Here is a 17,803-nt window from a genome sequence, read left to right on the forward strand (position 1 = left end):
GCCTCTCTACATGTAAGACTATGTCTACGTACAGGAGATAGGTGGGTAGGTGCATGAAAAAGCTACATAAAAGCACTCAAAACTGTCTATCTGAACTTCATTATTCTGCCTCTACTGGAAATTCAGTGACTGACTGAGACATATATTGTAAATTAAATTATGAAACATTTTGTTACATTTGTCATATTTCCGCTGACAAGAGCTGTTTTTTTTTCCATCCATGGTATAAGTCATCAACATTAGATCACAAAATAAGCTTAAAATCTCTTTTCACATTTTCAAAGTATAGATGCCAAAGGCCCTGCCACACCAAAAAAAAACCCACCTTTAAAGCTTGTAAAAACTTCACAGGATAATTAACTGTCTGTTCATTTCTGTCATCATCCCAGAAATGTAGCATAGAATATAGCTTGCCAGTTCAGTCCACTGTCACCCAGGCCTGCATCTGTTGTCGGTAAGAAGTGACACCATTTTAAACGTGGCTAATGAAGTACTGATGGATGTTACTCACGAGTGCGGGAGTCGTCCGTAAGACATCCACCGCCGGATGCTGCTGCTGCTGCGGTTTGATGGCGTTGGCACAGGTGCTTTCACTTTCGCGCGGCCCGCCCGCCCGTATGCCGCACACTATTCGCGACAGGCATAACAAACTGAACGAGGGCCTAATATCAGCCGTTAAGTGGCTGTGGCCTCACCGGGGCCGCTAAACACTCGGCACATCAACAAAGTGCAGCTGCACCTCATTTGTGCTGATTGAAGGCAATGCGGGTGATTGCAGAGCTCTCCCTCGCCACTTTGGATGCGGCTGGGGGCGGGGGAATGAGAAATGTATTTGTGAGTCTCTGAGGGATTTTTAGACCTGCTCTGCGCTATTCGGTAGATCCACCTTTTAAAACGTATTTGATTTTTTTTGGTCGGTAACTTGTTAAGAAAATGGTTCGCACTGTCCATTTGCATGTTTTGTTGGCTACTCATCTTTTGTTGAGAAAATGGTGATGAGGGGTAGTAAGAGTGATTGTGAGCACTTAGTTTGGATTTACACAGGGATATCGAAAATAACGAACTCCCCTGGCGTCAAAAAATCGACATACCTGAGATCACTGAAATGCTCAATTACGGGAGTGTCGGCTAGTGGGAAGCAGCTGAAGGTCTCCATGACGACTCAAGGTAAAGGCACATGCATATGCTATGCACATACTGTTGAGTTTTGTCCTCTCAGTGCGTTGGTGCTGTGCATGTGTGTAGTTGACCGTTCATTCATCTTGTGAAGTCACAAATGGTCACAGTTGGATGTACTATGCTATATATTCAAAGGTCAGGCAGTGAGAAATGACTTCCAAGAGAGAGATCAGTCTGCTTCACAACAAATATCTTGACATGAACACTGAGCTCCTTTAAACCGAATGTGTTTTTTTTTGTTGTTTGTTTTGTTCTGCTATCACAGAAAAAAATGGCAGAAGTTCAAGACTGCAAGTCTGCTGAGGAGGAGTTAAATCAATAATACTGTAAATCTATTTCAAGTGAAAGAAAGGCGGTAGCCTGTTTTCACACTACAAGTAGCTGATCTCCAGAAGCGTGTTCTTCTCTACTGGCTCCTCTGGGAGTGGTTTGACACTTCCGTTTTTAGCTCCATGAAGTAAGGACGGCATGGCCACCGGAGGCCCAAAGCCTGGGGCTTTCCCCGGGCCGCCGTCTCCTGCCGCCATCCCCCTCCCGTCCGGAGACACCAACTCGTGCGACAACTCTGCGGCTGCTACCTTGTCGGAGAGCAGGGCACAAGAGGTCTCGGCCTGCTGTCGGCTGACATTGCCGTTTCCGTTCTGGGTGATCTTACAGATCTCTGTCATCTCCGTCACCTCCTCCTGATCTTCGTCATCGTCCTCCTCCTCCTCCTCCTGGTGGCCCCTCACACCCCTCCGCAGGCTCTCCCGTGGCTTGAGCATGTGGCGCCGCCGCTGCAGCTGCTGCAGCTCCTCCTGCTCCTCCTGCTGCTGCTGCTGCTGCTGCTGCTGCTGCTGCTGCTGCTGCTGCTCCCCCTGCAGCTGGCGGCGGCGGTGCTGGTCTGTGGTGTCGTGGTTGTCCACGCGGCGCGAGGAGCGGCACAGGGCCTTCCGGAAGCCCCTCTTGAAGTTGTCGGACATGAAGCCGTAGATGATGGGGTTGGCGCAGCTGTTGGTGTACAGCAGCACCACCACGAAGTAGTAGAGGCCCTTGGGCTCGCCGGTCAGCTGCACCATCAGGTTGAGGATGTTGAGCGCGTAGAAGGGCAGCCAGCAGAGCACGAAGACGGCCACCACGATCACCACCATGCGCGTCACCTTGCGCTCGGACTTGCGGCGCTTGGTGGACGTGGCGTGCACCTTCTTGCCCGAGCTGCGGATCTTGAAGACGATGAGCAGGTAGCACAGGCAGATGACCAGCAGCGGGAGGAAGAAGCCCACGATGGAGGTGAAGATGATGAAGGCCGCCCGCCACACGCTCTCCGGTTGCGGCCAGATGATGTTGCAGTGGCCGTGGTGCACGCCGGCAAACACCACCACAGGCAGCACCACCGTGAAGGAGAGCAGCCACACGGTGGCGTTGACCACCTTGGCCACCTGCGGCCGGCGCCACTTGGACGAGCGGATGGGGTGCACCACGGCCAGGTAGCGGTCGACGCTCATCACCGTCAGGCAGAAGATGCTGGTGAACTGGTTGATGGCGTCCACCGTCATCACCAGGCGGCACATGAGCGAGCCGAAGGGCCAGGAGTGCATTGCGCCCTGCACGGCCAGGAAGGGCAGGCCCAGCATGAAGAGCTCGTCGGCGATGGCCAGGTTCAGGATGTAGATGTTGGTGACCGACTCCGTTTTGGAGTAGTGCAGCACGATGTGGATGACCAGCGTGTTGCCCCCTAGGCCAATGATGCACACCACGATGTAGATTAGCGGAATGAGCACCCCCGATATGGGCCCCTGGGGGTTCGCCGGGGTCGTGCCGTTGCAGCCGGTGTCGTTGAAGAGGCAGGAGCCGTTGAGGGTGTCATTGAACAGGGCCTGGAACATGGGCAGGTCTGGGTAAAGGTCGAGGACAGACCTGTTGTCATGAGCGTAGGCAGCTGCGAAAGGGTACGCGGAGGGAAACTCCATGGTGCCTTGCTTAGAAGCCTTGGGCGATGACCTCTGTCCACCCTAGAGCTATAGCATTTGTCCTGAAGAAAGGAAAAGAAGAGGGTCAAGGTATATATGTGAATTTCACTGGGTGTAATTAGGAGAATAATGAGGCTATATACTATCGGATATGATTCACAGTACATTGAAAAGTGGACCCCAAGGGGGTTTCTTGATATCATAATAGCATACTTAATTGTTGGGCCTAGTTTTGCTTTCAATCTGACCACAAGCTATCGTCACAGTTAACACTGATAAGGCAAGCGGTCAGGGCGTGTAATTTCAGCAGACGTAAATTGTCCAGGGAGAAAAAAACTCAGCTAAAATGGCATAGCGATCAAAGGCAAAGGGAAGTGTACACATGACAAAGTGGTTTGGGGGAAACAAACAAAAAAAAAAACACAATTAACTGATAAGAAGAATTCATGGAAAAGACCAGACCACATGGTGTGGCCGCCATCGTGGGTCAGACAGGAAACAATTAAGTGAGATGGAGAAGGTCTGTGTTTGGCTAGCCTCTGTGGCTATTGACAACCCAGATAAAATCAACAGCGTGTGATCCCACACACAGACAGCACAGCTGTTGCTGATAATTGATATTTTATCTGCAACCGAGCTGTGGGGAAGCGTAAGTGTTCTGTGTCATTGCATTAATTAAGTGTACATGTAACGCGCGCGCGCGCGTGTGTGCGTGTGTGTGTGTGTGTGTGCGTGTGTGTGTGTGTGTGTGTGTGTGTGTGTGTGTGTGTGTCAGAGAGAGTGAGCTGAGCTGAGAGAGTGTGTGTGAACGACCGACCCAAGTGATCAGGTGTCTACTGATGTACGAGACACTGCTCTGTGCAAACAGGGTGCTGACGTGTCTGTGTTTGACCTCCTGGAACATTTACACCTGCCTCCTTTCACTCTCGCTCTCTCTCTGCTGCTCATACATGCACCAATACACATACTCTCTCTCACACACACACACACACACACACACACACACACACACACACACACACACACACACACACACACATATTTCTTGTGTGAGAGCAACACAAACACACACACTCATAGGTGTAAGGGAACAAATAAAGAAATATTGTCCTGATGGTCAACACTATACAAGCACAGCCTTACAAAGGGATTAAGTGTACTACTGAAGAGATACCACTTTATTGGATAGATTTGTCAAGTGCCATAACTCGATTGAAAAACACCATTTTCTTTGGACTTGTTTGCTACACACCAAAGGAATAAGCTGAGGACATTTGAAGAGGTCAGAGTTTTTTTGCTAGAACATTATACATTTAAAGCTTTTGAGTAAACGCCAATGATGATCTAAAATGATAAAACAAGTATGTTAAGGACCGATAACTTAACAATCAAGCCTGTTAATGCTCTTTTATCATGATACTTTTCCACACCTGATTGGAGATTTTTCAATTTGGTTAAAACGGCTTCAACCAGCCTATAAAAGCCTCTGTTGTTGGTGATAGTTACTTTTTACGTCACCGTAAATATGCAATGAGACAATTACATTTAAGAGGCAATATCTGTGATGTCTGAAGCACGGGGACCACTTGTTGATGTTAGAAGTTGGCAGAGGCAGATGTAAAGCTAATTTATTGGCTCAAACATTGACTGAGAAATGATTCGCTGAGGGTGAGGACTGAAATGATCTAAACAGCAGTAAGGAGTTTTGGTCTAAAACTAGCAAGCTAATTACCTTAAAGGCATGTACGAACCTTGCCAACCCCACAAACAGTCAATTTGGCACTAACAAAAGCTTGGCAACATACTAACTAGTGTCTTTTTGGCGATGTTGTTGGCAATGTCGTGCTTTCTAAAGCTTTTCTTACATTTTCTCAGGGTATTCTGTTCATGACTGCAGAACATAGTGCATGAAATGACCAATGTATTTATTGGTCTTTCATAAAACTATATATGTAGATGATCCCAAAACTACTTGCCTATAAAAACATACAAATTGTTGCATAGCCATGTGATGTGGTTTACATTAGACATGTCATTTTCCTCATCATAGTATTGTCATTATTTTGTTACTTCATGGACATGCTGACATACCATCATTCTGAGCTCATGAGCGAATGGTAAATGGATAGGGGACTTTTAATAATACACTACTATTAATTTATATTCTGTAGACTTTTAATAATACACTACTATTAATTTATATTCTGTAGACTTTTAATAATACACTACTATTAATATCTATTCTGTGAACTTTTAATAATACACTACTATTAATATACCATTACTTCTGTAGTCTGCAGTGAGATTGTTTGTCAATAGATGAATGAGTGGTTCACTTGAGATGAGGACATACAGCAAGACACAGGAAAGAGAAAACACGCGTCAAGAGTGAGAAAAAACCACAACTTGCATTGCATGTCTTGCTTTTACAGCCTACCCTTCTCTCTAAAGGGGTGTACATTATCATATTGATTTGACTGGAGCTGACCCAGGCAGTCTAGGGCCAGATCTGGCTAAGTTAGCAAATGTCCAGATCCGCATGAGTCTTTAAAAGCAGATGGAAGGCCTACAGGCCTGTGAACCGGACAATTCTGGAACGCAAGAAGCCGGATGAAATTAGGGCGCTAAGCTTGAAAGAGCATATGTGGGCTTTCATCTCAAGTTTGTGCGCTTTGATGCTTAGGTGAGTCCTACTCTCTCATCAAAGTGAATGATGGCGACGACCATTTTATTGGCTTCTGAATTATTTGAATATTACTGTGACTGTTTGAATGCGCTGAAATATCTGACGCAGGTCAGTTGTGATGAGCGGTTCATGAAGAGTGCTGAATGAACAATAACAAGTACATGTCTTATCTGCATGGAACACACACACACTCACTCCCTCAAACATACACACACACACACACACACACGCACACACAATAAAATCATCTCTTAAATACGAGTGTATGAGGTTTTTTTGCTTACACTGATACAACACACGATCCTAAATCTCTCAACGTGTGGTGCAAAATACTACCTATTTCTTTGCATACAGCTTCTAATTCGTTCAGCTAACATTACTAGCTAACATTATTAAATATTATTATTACCACAAATATTAACGTAAACCCCTGTGGAGCATACATTTACACCAAATGTAGATAAAATGGCTCACGAAAGGTTTCCAGATGAGCATAATGACTCTCCATCTCTCTCTATGCTCCAACTTGCAATACTGATTCATGATATCAACCCTATACATGAACTGAACTCATCTCCGTCCAACAGAAAGGATTTGATTTGTCGGGACAAATCAGCTGTGAACGGAAGGGCAAACAGGAGAGGATAATAAGTTGATTTTCCAGTTGATGTGTAGAAAATGGATTCATTTTTCACGCTCCATTTGTAACAGAATGAGAGAGCCAAAGAACCGATGGCTGTGTTCAAATAAACACACTTTCACAGGTGTCAACAGACACCCACACACACACACACACACACACACACACACACACACACACACACACACACCTTTAGACAGACACCGCTTGGTCTGCAGAGCTCGGCTAGCTTCAAAGAAAATATCTTTCAATACACTCATAAAAAATACATTTCTGATGAGAAACAGCCCCTTTCTTTAAAACTGGATTTCAATATCAATTGCTTCAGTGAAACCAATGCCACTCACCATCTAAAGCAGACACACCACCACATGTCCTTGAATCACATGCGGCTTTGAATTCTTTACCAACTAGAAGGATCCACTCCAAAATGGAAACAGTGAAATGGCCCATGCTACACCCTTCCACCAAGTTTCATGAAAAGTAGTTTTTTCCGTAATCTTGTTGACAGGCAGACAAACGAAAAATCTCCTTGGCAGAGGTAACTAGCGTAGCTATGTCAGTTATCGGACAGTGTCAAACATCGGCCCATTCTGTTAAACAATCAAAATGCTGAGTTTAATAATGGATTAACAATCTATAACTTCAGTCAATAATGGATTAACATGACAAACGCGAACGTTTGCCGATAACACACGCCGTCCGATAATTAACACCGTTACGATATGGCATGTAAATGGCTCCAGGAAGTAGAGATTCTGGACTGTGCTATAGTTGCACAGCGCGGCACAATCTGGTGGAATTCACACAACAGCCTCACTGAGACTTGTGCCCTTCCTACGCCATGCCAGAGTCCCCCTCTGGTGAAATGCCTTATCTTAACAGGCTTCACAGATGTCGCACTCAGGACAACATTTCAATTTGTGAGGAGGACAGAAGGGGAGGGGGGCGGGGGAGGGAGGGATGCCACAGCTCCCAACCACAGTCCCTTGGCATTCACACGGCTACAGTGCTCCTCCTGCTCCTGCTGCTGCTGCTGCTGCTGTTGATCAGCCTCTCTCTCATCTCAGCTCACAGGGGAGCCGTCCATCGAGCTGCAGAGGAGCACTGATTAGTTTGGGAGACAGCACTATTGCATGTGGCAGAGGAGCACTGATTAGTTTGGGAGACAGCAGCACTATTGCATGTGGCAGAGGAGCACTGATTAGTTTGGGAGACAGCAGCACTATTGCATGTGGCGGTGTGCAGCTGATTGGGCCTCTGAGAAAAGAGCCAGGGGAATCCAACCCACTCCCCCATTCCACTGTCCTCTTGGAAACGGGGGAGAAGAATAATCAATGTGCTACAATCTACAAGCAGAGTTGTCACTCTTTCCAACACGAGCCTCTCCGGCACGAGTTTTTTTTTAAGGTGAAGTTCAGGCTTTATACTGACTTACAGAATACAGAGCAGACATTGATTGAGGTGTCACACACAGTCCATCAGACACAGAGTAGCACAAACCACATGTGCAGATCTGACGCAGGTTGTTTGTGTAATCTCTGCCGACTCGCTGTCGTATAGGAAGTGCCAGTCTACACAAACACTGTCCCACTCTAGCACACACCACTCCTACAACTCATGCGTGGAGGAATGACATTCTTAAGCCTCCTTTCGCCGAATCCATCCAACCCCTGTTTTCACATCAACTAAAAAATGTCCCACAGCAGCTTCTCACAGTAGGCTGAGGCAGCGCTGGTGGCTCTCTGGTGCCCTCGTTGACATCTGGCTCAGCCAGTACCACCAGCATGGCGATGGGCCAATCAGGCATGAATTGCTCCCAGTGTGCCACCTGCCACCCTGCCGATATCTCTCTCTCTCTCTCTCTCTCTCTCTCCGTCTCTCTTTCCTCCACCCTCAGGTGCCCCGTTTGATATGACTCTGCTCTTTGATGCCAGCTTGACTCTTTGACGCTCTTTGATTAGGAAGAGGGGCCGCCGGCCCGGGATGTCATTTTTACAGATACTCCTACCCCTCTCTCTCTCCTTCCCTCTCTCTCGCTCTCTATCACCTTCCATCATCTTCTACCTCCTCCCGTCTTCTCCCCCTCCCGGGCTCCCCTTTGAGCCTTTTCCCTCAGGAGTTAAATGCGTCTTCTCTTGTCGATATTTTATTTTCTCACACCGTCTTGCATCACTTGTTGCAGTTCGACCTTTGACTTCACTCTAAAAGATTGACATCATTGTGTTATTCATTACAAGACCGTGGACCTCCTTGGGGTATTACACAACCTCTTAGTCAGCCACTGTTGGAGCTAAGGAGAGATTAGATCCTACATGGCTCAGGTCTGCTGTGGAGGTTTCAAATGCAGTACAGCTGATTAGTAGAAATGTCAGAGGAAAGGGCAGTCGTATCTGTAACTCTCTCTCTCTCTCTCTGTGATTGTGTGTGTGTGTGTGCAAGTATTTTTCCCCCTCATTGAACATGAGATTATGATCTACTCTGAGATGAGACACACTCACCGGTAACTTAATGCATCGACACCACCCACTCCATCATGGCAGCGTAAAAACAGCAATCATGTAAAGAACTCTCCATTTTTCTTTTTAATAAGTAATGTTTGTATAATGCCTGTAATCTTTTCTGCTTCCCTGTGGGTGAATTATTTATGAAATCCTATCCTTGAGTTGAAAAAAGGAGCCTCAAAGCATTGGTGCATCTCCATCATCAATCATCTTAATTTCAGCTCACCTTTTACAACACTCAGGGGGTCGTGGGGGTGGGATAGAGGGGGTCAAAGGAGAGGCTGTAATTATAGAACACAAAAAAAGAGAAACATCGGAGAGAAGAAACGACTGGTGAGTGTAAGCAGAACAGCACATCACAGAAAAAATTAAGTAGTGGAATCAAGGCATTCTCAGCTGGAAGGTGTATTTGTGTGTGTGTGTGTGTGTGTGTGTGTGGGTGGTTGGGGGCTGGGTGTTTAACTCCTATCATTACCGGAAATGACTGAAAAACACTGGAAGGATGGTGCGCACACACACACACACACACACACACACACACACACACACACACACGCACACATGACCTGTTCATGACCTGCTCTCTGTCCTCTGTTCAGCCTGGCCATTGCATTGACTTATGCCTGTGAAATAGTCCAAACAATAGTCACCTGCAACCCTTACTGAAATCATGTGAGTGCACACACAAAAACATGGATGATGACATAAAGAGCTCTTTCAGGTTTGGCTTTCAAAGGCCGGTACCTGTCTGTATTGGACAGCCCTCACACTACCAAACACTAAAACAATCTTGTTTCGTGTACATTACATGTCATAATTATTTATTGAAGTTAATGGACTGTAAAGCGCCTTGAGACAATTGTATTGTTTTGGCACTATATAAAATAAAATTGAATTGAATTTAATTGAATTGAATTGAAGTGAATTGAATTGATACATGCATATATGCAAACTGGACATATTCAGAGAAATGTTCAACTGTTATTCATACTCAAAAATATATTTTCCTTTAGCATACAGAACTATCACTACACATCTGCCAATGGCAAAGCCAATCTGCTCAGAGTAAGAGGATGCAAATACAAAATGACATAAAAAAAATCTCAAAGAAAACAGCAAGCCTCATTTTCTTACCAATCCATTAAACTGTCATTTCATATACACTTTGCTTGGCTGCAAAGCATTTTGAGGGAGCCATTCAAATCATTCAGCGATGATGATATCGCCACTCAGGAAAAAAAAAAAAAAAAAAAGCAGAGATGCTTTGAAGCAGCGATGTGAAATATACACCAGCGATGTCAAACCTGAAATGAGAGCTCCTTTTCTTGTAAGATGACTGGTGTGGGCGTCTCACATACAACCCTCTCTGGGGCTGATAGAAGGAGAAAATAAACTAAGCGGGAATCCCAGTTCTCCGGCTGTGTGATGCATTGCCTTCGCCTGTAATGACTTTTACTGACCGCACTCCTATAAATAGCTGTTACTGAGCACACACAAGCTCCATCCAAAGCAGAGAAAGAGCACACAAATACTTGGTCATTTTGGAGCCTTTGTGCACACACTGACACAGGTACAGAAAGAACTTGCTCCCCCTCTGACTGATAAATGTCTACGTGTCTCCAGGAGGGCACAATCAACTAATTGGATTTTTTCAGGGGGAACGGTGCAGGGGCCAATAAATCTGGCCAAGGTCTTTTGACCGTCCTTGTTTGCATGTGTGGTTTTGTCCAATGAAATGTAGTCCATTAAGTGCTGTAGGCTGCAGGCTGCAGGCTGTGTGGAAACTGGGAAATGTAGTCCATTAAGTGCTGTAGGCTGCGGGCTGCAGGCTGCGTGGAAACTGGGAAACTGTTGGTGCAAAAGAACCGACTCTGGAGTACTCTTATTTGTACTGTTGTTTATGTAAACAGCAGAGGGAAAGGAAATAAGAGGGAGTAGGAAATGACTGAAAACTCAGGTCCCTGTGAAAGGGGGATGCTACTGCTTGCACCCCAGCTCTCCTGAAGAAGTGACTTTTATGTGGAGATGAGGCGGGATGAAGGGGCCCAGCTGCCAGTGCAGAGCTGGGGTAGACGAAGGGAGAGGATTCAGTGATGCGGAGTGTGTGTGTGTGTGAGGGGGGGGGGGGGGTTGGGGGGTGCTGTCAGTCAAACAGCCCCCCCCCCATGTTTGGCTCACTCACAACAGTCGAGCTACAGGCTCACCTCAAAGCTTTCAAGCTCGCCAAGACAGCTTGATCTTGGTCCATTGGAATCAGCTGTCTAATATGACAGTGAGGCATCAAGGTCAATTTCGAAACTGATCAAACTCTCTTTTCCTGTCTGCCAAGATGTCTTCAAACTGCCTCCATCATGTTCACTTTAGAAGGCAATCTCGATGCCACCCATTACCCATAATCCACTGGAGCAATGCTATCTTAAAAGGTCCTTCGAAACCAATATTCTTAGAAGATGCATTCACTTTAAAGAATGCCTTATGAGACACCTGTGTATTACTGCAGCGAGGCATCAAGGAACTCAGCAACCTTCTGTTTGGTACGCAATATATTTCTATACACACACACTCATCTGCGTGCACACTTTCACACACGCAGCCATGTGTGCACACACTCTCACACACATACAGACAGGGTCGACGTGCATGATGCCTGAGCCAGGGTCAAAATGATTTTAATAGTAAAGTAAAAATACGAATATTCAAAGCCATCCTTTATTGTTACTTTGACTTAAAATACAGGATTGTATGAAATCATATAACAGTAGCCTAGCCCATTAACTCATAAGATAATAATCACTTCCAAACTTTAAGTTAGCAAATGTCAAAATGATGTAAAGTATGCATTAGATAAATCATGATCCACTGACAATAACACATGCAAGTGAGCGAATGTAAAAAAGCAGAATACATCCTCAGCCTCAAAGATCACTGTGAATTAGAGTGCAAATATTTTTCTTTTATAAGTTTCATCTTACTTTGATTAGCTGTAAAAAAAAAAATGTTTTAGCCAACTAGCAGATAACCATAGATACCGTAGATAACCAGTCACAAATAGCCTGCTGTAGTGGCTAGCCAGCCAGCTAACGTTATCCTGTGCAGTAGTACGCTACATGATAAGTACCACAATGTAGCAACAACAATGTCCCACCTTGCTCTTTCCATGCCTCAGCGTGTCTGTCGTGTTTTAAAAACGTAGCCATCCGCTCCCTTGCTTATATTGCAGCATGAATTGATGGCATGTAGTGCAACTATGTAACATATAATGTAAACACCTTCTGAAAACATAGCAGTTTGTCTAAATATTCGACCGATCAATGGCCAACATTCTCTCCTGGGCCCCCACAGGACTTGGCCAGGAAGAACTTCCCCTGGTCCTAGACACTGAGCCTGCACACAGACATGTACACACTCCCCTCACACACACAGATGTGTACACACACACACTCACACAATCACGTACTGTACACATACACCGACGTGTGTAAACAAACACACACACTCACACAATCACGTACTGTACACATACACCGACGTGTGTAAACAAACACACACACACACACACACACACACACACACACACTCGTCACAGTTACCAGAACTAGTCTGTTATCTTTTCCACCACACACACAAAAAAAGTGAATTGTCAGTGATTACTTAGGCATATCATGCTCAAAGTGCTACTGCTGCTTCCTGGGCCGCTTATCTTGTTCCACAGTTTGGTGGTATCGACACTCTGGCACACACACTCTGTCGTTGCTGCTAAGGATGACAGCGGCTTGGCAGGAGTTAGGAATTCACTGTCATTAGGTGCCACTGGTGAAATGTTTCCAACAAAGGGGAAATAAAACTGAAATGGAGAGGAGGAGTGAAAAATGTCTGAAATCCAAAGACAAGGTCAGAGATTACAGTAAGGAGAGTGGCACGGCCTGACTACTATTTGAAGAACTTATCAGCACTTAGCGAGCGTAGCAATTTTCTCCGTAAACCCCTTTCCCTCCCGCTCGCCCTCCCTGTGTGCTGGTTCATTCATGACGCAGTGTTTTTGGATGAGTTCTTGCATCTGTGAAACGGCTGTTAAAACATTCATGTTTGTTTGTTTGTTTGTTTGTTTGTTTGTCACTTTGCATTCTTATTCTGGGGAAAATGCTACCCTACAGCAATACTATTCTCTCTCCATGTATTACTCTCAGCCAAATAGAGGACAACTTGGACATCACTGTGGCATCTGGACCTTTTCTATACAGTGCACAAAGACATTTTTGTCCCCCTGTCATCTTCCAACATACCAAATTGCTGACCAATCATCTTGAATAACATTGGCATTCCTGTGTAAAACACAGCCAATTCTCTGTGAGTGAAATGTGGTATGTGACGCAAGTTTTTCTCTTACGCAGATAACTCCTCTCTGCTGGTGACAAACAGTCATTGTTGGTGGCATTTCAAGGGTGGTATTGTTAATCCACCCACTGATCTCCCAGCAGTTATTAGTTAGATCTTGGAAAGTGAGTTTGTGAATGTATGTTTTCAATTTCTACTCGAGGTCAAGGGGACACTGTGTATGGAGTCTGTCCCTTGCTGCTTTAAAGAAGTTTACCGCCACAAGATGGCATTCCCTAAAATGGGGTAAATCCTCCAGGGGGCTTATTCGAGTCTTGAGACCATGAATAAATGATGATAAAGGGGTGACCTAGTACATCGCAATATGAATATGGTTCTGGCGCATTCGTTTTATTGCGGTTATTAAAATCAGCACCCCTGAAGCTTAAAAATTAAAAAAAAAAAAACATTCTGTAAGTCTTGTGTGAGAATGAAAAGAAATTAAATCCCCTCCAGTGAGAACGGGGCCTCTCAAAATCTGCACTGCAACAAACCCCACATCTCCAATGCATCTCCAAATGAGATGCCTTTCCATGATAAACTCGCTTCATATCAGACTTTATCACTGCGCTCTCATTTGATCCGTCCCCCCCTCTCCTCATCTGTCAAGATGCAGAGACACACGGTGACCGTGAAAAACCCACACACATCGGAGCAGATACACACAAAACCTTATTTTCTGTGTCTCTCTGATCTCACTTCAAGATCTCCTCTCCTTGTTCTCTCTGCCTCTGATCTCTCTTCTGCATCTTATCCCCTTCTTAGTGTCAGTGGAAAACAAGAGTAGAAAACCAGAGAGGCTGTTTTCTTCCTCAGCCTTTGGACAGTTTCTGTTATGCTGCTCTGTCTCATGATCAAACACTTCTGGAACTACCAATCTTTTTTTTTTTTAAAACATTATATCCATGCTCGTTACTTTCAATCATTTTAAAACACTTCATGTGGTGTGACTGTTTTTGGTAAAGACTTGCTTTGTCACTGCGTGAGCTAATTTATAGTGTTAACAGTGGGAGTGGTACATTGAGAACATTTACATTTAGTCATTTAGCAGACGCTTTTATCCAAAGCGACTTACATATGTGCGACTTACAATGTATACACATTTTACATTTACACTGATGGCACACTGCACATCAGGAGCAATTAGGGGTTCAGTGTCTTGCTCAAGTGCGCTTCGACAGGGAATCGAACTAGCAACCTTCTGATTACTAAACGACTTCTCTACCACTGTACCACTGTCGCCCCAGATGGCGGAGACTTGGGAGTAGAAAAAAAACTGTTCTTCTGGTGAGAAACCGCACGAGACCTGTCAAGGTACGAGTAACATACGTGGTAGTGGGAGGGCCGAAGACACAAGATTATATTTGTCCATGCTGTGAGAACCCTGCAGGAGGGCACTTGTAATTGTAATTGTAATGTAATTCTATAGGGCTGTATGTGTACAATTACATTACAGTTCACTAAACAGTGTGCAAACAAGAGAGAAGAGGCATGCCTGATCACTATGTCCATTGAGGTGGTGAATGAGCGCGCTCCAGGTGGACCTGCTCTGGAGTGGCATGGTAGGCGGTCATCTGGAGTAGATAGATCATAGATCACGAGGAGCTGCTAATTAGCGCGGGTGCACCAGGGCCCATTTTAATCATCCCAACCCTACCCACCCCTCCCCACCCAACCTCCCCCAGCAGTGCTGAGAGTAGAAACAACAGTAATCTTCATTTCTTCCTCTCTCTCCCTCCCGCTCTCTCTCTCTCTCTCTCTCTCTCTTTCCCCACTTCTCTGTCTTCCTCTAGCTTTTCGCCTGTCTCTCTCTCTCTCTCTCTCTCTATCTCTCTCTCTAAGCACGGGTTGCATTACTGCAGAATGCTGTTTAAACAGACTGCTTCCAGCAGGTTAACCAACCACTCACTATCGCATCTTCCATCCCAATACCTCGCACCCAACGCCTCTCTCTCTCTGCACACTGTGTTTCTGCCCCCGGCACAAGAGCATAACAGCAGTGACAGAGGGCTGAAGGATGCCGTCTCCAAGATACGCATGTAGTAGAGGACATGATTGGGAAAATCTGAGAGGAAAGATATACTAAAAAAATGTGTGGTCTCTAGTTGATGTAAAAAGAAGGATGTGCAATTTTCCAGCAATACAGACGTATTGAGGCTGGAGTACATACTATAAATGTGAAATGCTCGAACCTGCATACATTCTAGTAATATTTAGATTTTAATGTTCCATGTCTTACACCCTTAACATGAACCACCACAGTGTGTCTCACAGCACAATGCACTTTTAGATAGCAGATACTGCAGGTTTTTCCTACAACATTTTCACTCAGCCATAAGTTCCGTCGACTGAAGTCTGCAGTGGTCAGCAAGCACTACACTTGACCAGCAACTACCCCTGACCTGCACTCCTGATTGAGGGACTCACCCTGACTGTGCCCACAGTAACAGCAGTGTGATCCACATCAAGTAGACTGCTTGAACCAAGAGGCATTTCTCAGCAGCTGGTCCAGGCTTTCTTTTCATAAGAATGTTCTCTCATAACAAGTAGAGTGCCTCTGGGGAACAGACCTCCAAACTGCCTTTTGTAAAGCGAGATATTATATATATATATATATATATATATATTAGATGTCAATTCTGTGTCAAGTATCCTGTTTTATATTCAAACAAGTACACTATTATAACCAACACAGACAAATCACTCTGGTCACAGACACACTCATCTCGTTTTAAAATATATTAGACGGCGAAGTAATTTGTAGGCTATGTATCGCCAACGATATTCATGAACAAAGCTGAACTTAGCTTTAGGGAGAAACAGCTTTGTTCTGATGCTTGTTTCACGTAGTTTTAATCAAATTAGCTTTACTGCCTTAATATACGTAGATATGGAAACTCACCTTGTATGGAACTGTTGAAGGGCTGAACTGTGCTTTGTAGATATCCGGAGAATTATGCAAAAGTAGACTACATTCGGAAAGCGAACGCCATGTGACTGCCAATATCGTAAATTGACTTGACAAATATATATATTTTTTAAACAGTTAACAAGACGTAATGGAATAACTACTCTATTTCAGAATGGCAGGCGGTTGTCAGTTATTTGGACTCGGAGCCCGACTTGCATTGCGTCTGTGCAACTCGTTTTCAATGTGCCACCGCGAGCCGTATGGCACGGGAAGTCCTTGACTCAACATTACATTACTCCCTACGCCATCACTAGGCTGTAACCTGGTAACGAATATGAGAGTAGACGCCCCAGGAAGAAGCAGCAGGTGTTTGAAGCAACTCGCTCTGCTGTAATGTTCACAAACTGTTTACCGAAAACACTGTGCACGAAACAAACTATATGCAGGAGACACGTTATAAAACTTTTAGCCTTCTACTGATTTCAGCGAACGCTAGCGTTTTCAGTGATCGCGTAGCGTTTGTAGAGAGCGCATTTGAGGACAGCCAAACGTTAAACAACATGCCAAGTGCTAGTCGAGATGCTGAACGACAGTCCACACAGAAAATGTACGTGGGCTGTGGTTACGCATGAGGCAGTATGCGCTCTGAATAGAAAAACCCTTATAACTTCCAATTCCCCTGTTCTTCTGGAGAAATCTGTATGCTCTGCCAATACGTGCCTCCCTCTGACAATAACTAAAAGCTAATTAGACCGTTTTTGTTATTATGCTTATGGAAGTTTCAACATCTACTTAAAGAAACATTTGTTTACCTTGGTTCATTTGAACAGCCATTCAAGAACTGTCTGAAGTCTGTATTTCTGATGATTTAAATAAACCACCCAGCTTTGATACACACTTAGAATCAAACCTTCGATGTTATAACTACTTCGTATGTCCACCATTATGTTTGGTGACAGACTCAATCCTCCAAACCATGGAGGATACCAGTGTTGCAGAAAGTCCTGGAGAGATGTTCTTCTTCAGCATTTGTCCTCAGCTGCTCTTTGCTGGAGGGGTGGTTGTTGTTGCACTACCCTTCTCTGTAAAATACCCCAAAACTGTTTAACAGTATTATATTCATGCCAGGCTGCACACTTGGCCAGCTCATAGTTTTCTTCTTTAGAAACGCTTTTTTTTTTCTTTTCTTGGCCACTGTCCATAGAGGTTTACGTTATGCAATGTCCTTCACACTGTCAGCTGTCACAGAAAGTCAGGTCTCCATTTATAACCTGTGTCAAGTTTAAAGCACTTGCCTGTCTGTTTTCCAGAGATAAATTGTGCAAGTAGTGCACTGTCCATGGTATAATTTTAGAGGGACAGCCACTATGGCTCTGCACAGTGGTACTATGCCTTGTTCTACACCTCCTGATTAGTGCTGAAACTGTATTTCGGCAGATTTTTAGTAAGGCGCCCGACCAACTACCCTTGAATGTATCCTTTTCCATCTTTGTGAAGATTTTTCAATTATTTTTTTCGGAATTTTTCCCAGGTCTTTTCTGTGTGGTGCGATGATGCAGT

General features: G+C 44.8%; 1 protein-coding gene across 1 annotated transcript; it reads right to left on the reverse strand.

Annotated features, from left to right (window-relative positions):
* Window positions 1-659: 659 nt before the first annotated feature.
* On the reverse strand, window positions 660-16,811 carry LOC116218571 (somatostatin receptor type 5-like). The gene is made up of 2 exons (XM_031560568.2): window positions 16,235-16,811; window positions 660-3,190 (listed from the first exon to the last, which is right to left on the reverse strand). The coding sequence occupies exon 2, from the start codon at window positions 3,126-3,128 to the stop codon at window positions 1,551-1,553; it is 1,578 nt and encodes a 525-aa protein (XP_031416428.1). The 5' UTR covers window positions 3,129-3,190; window positions 16,235-16,811; the 3' UTR covers window positions 660-1,550.
* Window positions 16,812-17,803: the final 992 nt, after the last annotated feature.

The sequence above is a fragment of the Clupea harengus genome, chromosome 1, assembly GCF_900700415.2.
Source record: "Clupea harengus chromosome 1, Ch_v2.0.2, whole genome shotgun sequence".
NCBI classification, from domain to species: domain Eukaryota; kingdom Metazoa; phylum Chordata; class Actinopteri; order Clupeiformes; family Clupeidae; genus Clupea; species Clupea harengus.

What these genes read in the sequence shown, in the direction of transcription:
- LOC116218571 (XM_031560568.2), bottom strand. Translation starts at nt 3,128, where the DNA reads ATGGAGTTTCCCTCCGCGTACCCTTTCGCAGCTGCCTACGCTCATGAC.